Source organism: Cynara cardunculus (genome assembly GCF_001531365.2).
Source record: "Cynara cardunculus var. scolymus isolate 2C chromosome LG 2, CcrdV1, whole genome shotgun sequence".
NCBI lineage: Eukaryota > Viridiplantae > Streptophyta > Magnoliopsida > Asterales > Asteraceae > Cynara > Cynara cardunculus.
The window spans coordinates 31,073,110-31,081,935 of NC_037529.1; the positions used below are offsets into that span (position 1 = coordinate 31,073,110).

General features: G+C 38.3%; 1 protein-coding gene across 1 annotated transcript; it reads right to left on the reverse strand.

The window, feature by feature from the left end:
- Positions 1-3,434: 3,434 nt before the first annotated feature.
- On the reverse strand, positions 3,435-4,312 carry LOC112506048 (rho GTPase-activating protein gacV-like). The gene is made up of 2 exons (XM_025110077.1): positions 4,164-4,312; positions 3,435-3,609 (listed from the first exon to the last, which is right to left on the reverse strand). The coding sequence occupies exons 1-2, from the start codon at positions 4,310-4,312 to the stop codon at positions 3,435-3,437; spliced, it is 324 nt and encodes a 107-aa protein (XP_024965845.1).
- Positions 4,313-8,826: the final 4,514 nt, after the last annotated feature.

Genomic DNA, 8,826 nt, shown 5'->3' on the forward strand with positions numbered 1-8,826 from the left:
CTAGCAAATCTTCTAATAAACAGATAAGGTTTATCTTTTATATGGATAAGCATTATTATCAAGATAAACTCTAATTCCAGCTGTTGACTTGTCATCTCCAGCTGTCATTAACGATGTGATGAATTCATCCTTATCTTTGAATCTTCATGGTCTGCTTGAATGAACTGATAGAAAATCTTCTAAGTAATGTTTGTCCAGAGTATCAATGAGAATGCTTCTTTCCATCGCATCATCCATTGATCCTCTGGTTGAACTCTTCCATCGGTCCAATGGTTGAACTTTGTCCATCGATCCTCTGGTTAGTCTGTCCATCGATCCAATGGTCGAATTCCAGACTTAGTCGTTTTTGCCTTGATGTCTTCATTGGTCTTCTGGTTCTTCATCGCTTGTTTTTCATTACTTTTTACATTTTGCATTGTGGGGTTTAACAGAAGGCATGATGATCCAGATGATCCAGATCATCATGAGGGGGAGAGGAAGAGATAGAGATTGGCTGAGACTTCTGAACAAGCTGCAAGGGTTGAAAATGAGCCATCTGCTCAAGATGTAATTGCTGAAGCTTCTGCCCTGGAGTCTATTTGGGAAAGAATAATTGAGGCTATTGTTATAGAAGAAGAAGAAAAAATGGAGACAAGTCCTATGATCGAGCCAATGGTTGAAAAGCCGGCGGACTCCACAGTGGGGACAAGGTTGTTATTGGACTTGTCTGGCAATGTAGGTTTCAATGAAGTATTTTCTAACGTTCTGGGTGGAGAGCAAGATTTTGGAGAGGACATTGATAATATTGACAAGTCAACTGGAATTTACTTTGACTTTGAAGCTGATATAAATGATGAAGATCCAGTTTTTCCTCTTCAAGATGACCGTCAGATTATTCTAGAATCTTCCACTACAGATGCAACTGGTGTATCAGACATCTCTGCTCCTATAGAACATGTTGATCCTATAGAAAATTTCACAAAGAATTATGTACCATTTCACATCCGAGCAAATTTTCTAGGTTACGATAGAGAAAGGATCCGAGAGCCGTACTTGGAAGATATCTACTTTGGAATTTTTATCCGTCATCGTAAGGTTTTGAGTGGTGATAAAGTCCTTGGTATCCATCGGCAAACCAAAGATTATCGTTTAGAATACAGACACCTTTTGAAAGCTAAGCGCCTACCTATTAGTGAAGTTCGTACCAAGCATCGGGTTGTCACAATTAAGCAGATCGATGCTCAAAGACTTTTGAGAATCTGGTATCCTGTCTTTACTGTGACTAGACAAGATGGACAAATCTGGAGATTCAGTGAAGCTGATTTTCCAAGCTTATATTTGGAAGATTTAGAGTATATGTACTTCGAGATCAGAAACATGACTGACAGAAAGGAGGGAGCTCTGGTTGCTCTTGATGCTATAAAAAGATTTATGCGGTGTCATGTAAAGCTGGCTATGGTCATAGATGTTCAAATGGGCCTCGAAGACAATCAAAGAATCATCAACCTGAAAAGACCTAATCAAGACTTAGAAGATATTGATGCTTATCCTGTTTACATGATTCTCGAAAAGCCAGAGTTCGGAGTCATATATTTTGCTCAGCTTCAAGTGAAGAAATTTATGAGATTCAGTGAGTTGAACAAGTATTCAGATGGTACGATAAGGTTGGTAAGACGGACGCTTGATTTGAAAAGGGTGAACAACGACGGAGCTGCAGAGTCAGAAAGAATGAGTTCTAAAGAAAGATATATGTTGGTTAATGTTATAAATCTGCTCGAGGAGAAGATTCAGTATAGGAACGCTCTAAGGAGGTTAGAGAAAATTCTTGGACTTAGAAAGACAAAATTTACAAGAGTCCAAACTTGAATCCAAAGGGGGAGAATGTTGGGTTTGAGWATGAGCATTAKTGTTGYATTCAAGTTTCTCCATWTCTTACATGTTTTTGTAATAGTGTAGCTTTATTACTTCCTTAGTATAAATAGTATTTTCCTTTGTAATTGTCATTATCAAGTCATTAGCAGATTGTAATCAGATTTAGAGCTGTAATTCTCTCTCTCAATCAAGGAAATTACATTTGGTGATCTATTCTTTCTATTCTTACATTCATCGTGTTCTTGAAGATTCATATCATATTTGTATGAATTTTGGACTTCACATAATGTCTTTTAATTTGTCCATTTTAATGTAAATTAAACTTGAAATCCTTTTCACATAAAATCATAAATTGGACAGAAGGTAAATTTTATTTCTGGAATTTTTGGTCTTATAAAACGTCGTCAAAAGATACCTTCCACAACTCTTTTTGAGTCCAAATTTTTATATCATCAATAATAATGAGTTAAACAAATTTTTCCCAAATATCAAGAATTTTGGATGGGTTTAAGGCACTCATCATTACTCTACAACTTTGAGTGTCACAGTCCCCAAGATAGATTGCACACTATTCAAGTGACCGCCCTTTGGGGGGACTAAACTCATCATTTTTCAGTTATTCTAGCTGAAGTTTAAAGCTAACATATAAGGCTAACTTTTAGAAAAATAATCACCCATTTTTATTGAGTTTTGAAGGAGATATGACCGTTTTAAAATGCATGCAAGATTCTGTCAGCATTGTTCTTTTTGCATCATAATTTTGTATCAAGAACTTGAAGGCTCAAAACTAAATATTTTTGAGTGAGATAAGATTCATTAGAAATATAACTCAATAAAATAAGTTCTAGAAAAAAAATAAACCATTTTGGAGGAATAACCAGAGAGATATGGTCGTCCAAAGTAGGTTTTACCTACTGTCAAATGTGCTGTTGCACACTTATTTTGTTCTAAACATTTGAAGGTTCAAAACTTACTCTTTTTATTTGATTCCAGTAGGGATAGAACCCTAACTCACTGAACTTCATTTAAAAAAAATAAACGTAGCATTTGGACTATTTTAGGAGAAATGGGCCTAACCCAAGCCCAACAATTTCAATTTTTTTAAAACCTAATTATCATGTATTTTACCAAATTAAAATGGCTACCGGCGATAAAAATCAGTATTTGGTCAAAATTTCAGATTTTTGTGAAATTGTCTGGACTTTTAAATTAAAATTTTTATATTTTAAATTTGGACTTTATATTATTAACTTTTATCATATTTTGGAGAATTTTTAGAGTTTTCGGCATTACATAAATTAGCTTTATCAGTTATTTGCCGAAACAGGACTTTTTGACCTAAACGCCAGCAATCTAAACCAGCTGAGTTCTAATCAACTTAACTAAGCTCTAATAAATTATATTTCTAATTTTGGAAACCCTATGCAGATACTAACCTGGATTTCAGAACTGACAGATGTCACATCTATGAATTTTTTAAATTGGTCCATAGAGACAGGCGTGATGGTGGCCCTTGACTCTTCCCTCTTAATGTAATCCACCACCCTTTGCAGAGTGGCGTTGGTGTTTGCCGTTAATTCTATTTATTGTTCGAGTAGTTTAGCATTTGTCAAAGGCTCAGCTTTCAAAGCCGCAATGGATGCTCGAACATCATCCAAGGCAGATGCAGAGATTGATGGCTCTGCACGGGCCATTGCGAGTTTTTGCTCTTCCAAGGAGCATTGAATAGAGGTGGAAAAGGCATGGAACTCTGCCTTTCTGGCATAATCAGTAGGGGTGAACTCTGCTCTTCCATGTTCTAAGGACACCTTCAATCAGATCTGCTTGTAATTGAATCTGGAAGGATGTTCATCTGATCCTTGTACCTCTTCATTAGAAGAGAATACTACGAACGTTCTGTCATAATGAGCTCTTACATCTAATTCAGAGTCGGATGGAAGGTCATCTATGTATGGACTAAGATATTGGTCAAGAGCCTCATATTCGTATGCATCTAAAGCTTGCTCTAAACAATCTTGGGGAAAAATAGCTAGTGCAGAGGAAACATATTCCTCTATATGGGAAAGTTTCGTGGTATGGGGAGACATACCACTTATTTTTTTAATGGTGTCAACCTTTTGAGAGGATAGGCCTTGCAATATTTGGCTATAAAGACCAGTGGTAGATGCAGCCTCTGGCTAGGTAGGTTGATTAAGGTTCAAGGTGTGCACCTATGTTTCAATAGCCTCTGTTATTCAATCAACTGGGCTAGATGTTTGCTTTGCACTAGGGTGGGTGTTTGGAAATAGATGTTCTTATTAGGAACCACTCACTCTCGTTCTTGCTCCTGCTTTCCCTCTACACCTTCTATCTCCTCTTCCTCATCTTCTTCTTCTTCTTCTTCTTCTTGGTCATCTTCACCAAAATCTATCTCATAATTTTTATTCATCTTGGACTCAGTTTCATCGGGATTTTCTTCCATGGAGATCGTCTTTCTTTTTCTCCCTCGTTAAGCACGGCCGACTCATCATCCTATTCTTACTATTCCTTACTTTCTTCTTCTTCACTCCCCTCCTTTGGCTCTTGTTGCAGAGTCAACTCCCTCTGTTCTCGTTTTAATCTCTCCTTCAGCTCTGTCTCTCTTCGTTTTCCCTCTGCTCTCTCTCAAGTATGGCTCTTTTTGCCTCCTCTCTCTTTCCCTTCATCTCTGCATTCTCCTTCTTTCTTTCTTCCTTATCCCTTTGCTCCCTTTCAGCTCTTTCTGCATCCTCCTTCATCTTTCCCTCCCTCTTCGGCAAGGTACTCGTCAATTTTTGAATTCTTGAACTCTTTATGTGATTCCCAAAATCATACAAACATGATTAAGATCTTCAAAAAATAAGATGAAGAGAGTAGATCACCAAAAGTCTCTTGATTGATTGAGAGAGAAATTACAAGGCTAATTTCAGATTACAATTGCTAATGACTTGCTTAATGACAATTACAAAGGAAATTACTATTTATACTAAGGAAGGAATAAAACTACACTATTACAAAACATGTAAAATATGGAGAACTTGAATACAATAATAACGCGCATACTCGAACCCAACATTCTCCCCCTTTTGATTCAAGTTCAGACTCTTGAAAATTTTGTCTTTCTAAGTCCAAGAATTTTCTCTAACCTCCTTAGAGCGTTCTTGTACTGAATCTTCTCCTCGAGCAGATTTATGGCATTGACCAACATATATCTTTCTTTAGAACTCATTCTCTCTGACTCTGCAGCTCTATCGTTGTTCACCCTTTTCAAGTCAAGCGCCCGTCTTACCAGCCTTATTGTACCATATGAATACTTGTTCAACTCGCTGAATCTCATATATTTCTTCACTTGAAGCTGAGCAAAGTATATGACTCCGAACTCTGGCTTTCCAAGAATCATGTAGACTGGATAAGCATCAATATCTTCTAAGTCTTGATTAAGTCTTTTAAGGTTGATGATTCTTTGGTTGTCTTCAAAACCCATCTGAACATCTATAACCATAGCCAGCTTTACATGACACCGCATATATCTTTTAATAGCATCAAGAGCAACCAGAGCTCCCTCTTTCCCGTTAGTCATGTTTCTGATCTCAAAGTACATATACTCTAAATCTTACAAATATAAGCTTGAGAAATCAGCTTCACTGAATCTCCAGATTTGTCCATCTTGTCTAGTCACGGTGAAGACTGGATACCAGATTCTCAGAAGTCTTTGAGCATCGATCTGTTTGATTATGACAACCTGATGTTTGGTACGAACTTCACTAATAGGCATGCGCTTAGCTTTCAAAAAGTGTTTGTACTCTATACGGTAATCTTTGGTTTCCCGGTGTATACCAAGGATTTTATCACCGCTCAGAGCCTTACGGCGACGGAGAAAAATTCCAAAGTAGATGTCTTCCAAGTACGGCTCTCGGATCCTTTCTCTATCATATCCTGGAAAATTCGCTCGAATGTGAAATGGTACATAATTCTTTGTAAATTTTTTTGAAGGATCAACAGGTTCTCTAGGAGCAGAGATGTCTGATACACTAGTTACATCTGTAGTGGAGGATTCTGGAATAGTCTGACTGTCATCTTGAATAGGAAAAATTGGATCTTCATTATTTACGTCATCTTCAAAGTCAAAGTAAAACCCAGTTGACTCGTCAATATTATCAATGTCCTCTCCAAAATCTTGCTCTCCACCCAGTACATTAGAAAATACATCATTAAAACCTACATTGGCAGACAAGTCCAATAACAACCTTGTCCCTACTGTGGAGTCCACTGGCTTTTCAACCATTGGCTCGATCATAGGATTTGTCTCCATTTCTTATTAATCTTCTATAACAATAGCCTAAATTATTCTTTCCCGAACAAACTCCAGGCAGAAGCTTCAGCAATCACATCTTGAGCAACTGGTTCACTTTCAACCCTTGCAGCTTGTTTAGACGTATCAGCCACTCTCTGTCTCTTCCTCTCCCCCTCATGATCATCTGGATCATCCGGATCATCATGCCTTCTTTTATGAGAGGTGGCCTGAGATCTGCACGTCTCTTCTAAAGTAGACACCCGTTCAACAAGGGCATCCATTGAACTTTTAAGATCTTGGGTTTTGGATGTGATTAACTTGCTAACTTTTGTGAAGCTAGAAGTAACCACATCTTGAAAAGCCAAAAACTCTGAGGCTCTAACGAAGGGGTTAACATCCAATTGTTGTCTTAAGAGCCCAACCAAGTCTACATCTTCAGCGTCAGGATTTTGAGATGCCATCAATTTTGCGTACAACAGCGATTTAAGTTCATCCACCGTTTGCTCTTGTACCGACGGCTCAGGTATAGGTGGTGGTGATGGCACAGACGGTTGCTCTTCCATGACTTGTTCTTTCCCCTTCAAAAGTCTCTTCAGACTTGCGATCTCTGCATCCATATTCTCTTGAACAGCCTTTAGGGCGCCATCCAAATACTCCCGTGACACAAAGTCTGGTAAGCTAACACCTGTATCACTTAGATTACCAGTTGAAACAACAGTTGAATAAATTGTTTTGCCTACGTTCAATGTTGGCATGATGGTAGCATTGGTAGGACTTCCGACCTGTCCTTGTGAAATGTCAAATGACACCACTCTGGTCATTCCAGCAAGTTCACTAAGAACTGCACTTGGAGCAACAGATGCTCTAGACTCGTGTGTACCTATGTGTATCGGTGCTAGACTCGAGGTGCACAGAATCGATGTCGTAGACTGGGGCGATGACCTACTTGTTTCAATAACTACGTTCTCCAAATGAGAAGTAGTTAGCAGATGTGCTATATCCCCGTGTTCAATTGAAACAACTGGTTATTGAGAACCACTGAGTGGATGGGTGGGGTGTGCATTTGCATAGCTAGGCTAGCTATGTCTTGTTCAATACCAACATTCAATGAATGAATGTCAGTAGTAGATGTAGGTGCCCGACTATGTGTTTTGGCTAGGTAAGGAGCATGATATTCTTTTTGTGCTCCACTCACACCCTCACCATGTTCTTCTTCGTCCCTTTCACACATACTCTCAACATTTTCAACTGTTCTCCCTCATCTTCAACACCTACTAGAATACGATCATATTCATCAAATTGAGCTCCATATTCTTCAACATCGAACGACAATGAATGTAGACTTGGACAAGTCTGTTGAGTAGAAATTTCTGGAAATATGTCGTTAATATCATCAACCAATGTTCCGACTAGAATATTCTGTGAATGAATGGTTTGAACATTATTGTCAGCACCATTATCATCATTATTGTCATCATCCCCATAATGTTCACCAAGAGCCGCCTGATTATCAGTTTCAGTATCTTCCGAACTAAAAGAAGTTGTGGAAGTTGAAGTACTATTAGTTGAAGTACTTTGATGATCAGACGCTACCCCTTCCGGCACACCCCTCTCTATCACATTTTCTCTCAGCACAATGCCCTGTTCAGGTAACCCCTGTTGGGTTCAAGTTAGAGCGTTAAAGTTGTATTCAAGTTTCTCCTTAGAATATCTTGTTGATCCTCTCTCTCTCAGTGATTTGATGATAATCCCTTTTTCCTTTCATGTTGTATTTRTGTYKCTRTATTTTCAGTTCCAGCGATCATCACTGAGTATGTTCAGTGATCGCTGAAGAACTTGCATTGTAAATTCATCAGAGACAAACAATACTTCAAGAAGACAACACTCACACCAAAGATCTTTCAGCAAACGTCGAAGACTGAAACTGAAGGTTAGAGAGTGGCGAGTACGTGATCTGAAGCGGTATTCAGTGATTACAAACCTGTCTACATATGTGTGAAGACTGCTCTAGCTTCAGCGAATGATGATGAGACCTCCAGGTCATCCCAGCATTTAGCGATCAAAAGAAGCTTGCTTAGCATGATTGTTGTTGTCTTGTCCTTTTGCACACAAAGGACAAACCCATACCCTTGCAAAATTTATTACGGTACAGAGCCGATTAGTCGACTCTTTGTCCACCAACTTTAGGCAAGGATGTCTGCTCAAGAATAGTGCTTTTGTACTATTCACTGTAGCAAAGGACAAGCCTTCCTGTTAAGGCTTGCCACGCACTCTAAACCTACCATATTGCATTAAATGTTCATTTAATGCACTAGGTATAAATAGAAGTGTTTCTTCTCTTTGTAGAGTGCGCGCATCTCTCTGCAATCCTTTTCTTACTTCAAGCCTCTTCTAGCTTAAGTAAAACATCTTATTTTTAGCAATCTATTTTCTTGTAATTGCTAAAGATCTGTGTGTAACCAAAGATTGTTTAGATAGGTTTTTTTACCTTATCTTTCCGCAAACAGTCTTGTAAAATCTGTATTGATCTTCTTTGTCAATATATATTTTAAATTTGAAAATACTGTGTTTGTATTCATCCCCCCTTCTACAAACTGTTTCTATTCTTGTAGACCCATACGGGACCAACAAGTGGTATCAGAGCAGTGTTTTCTTTCTTTCCTTGTGTTTGGTTATTTCTCTGT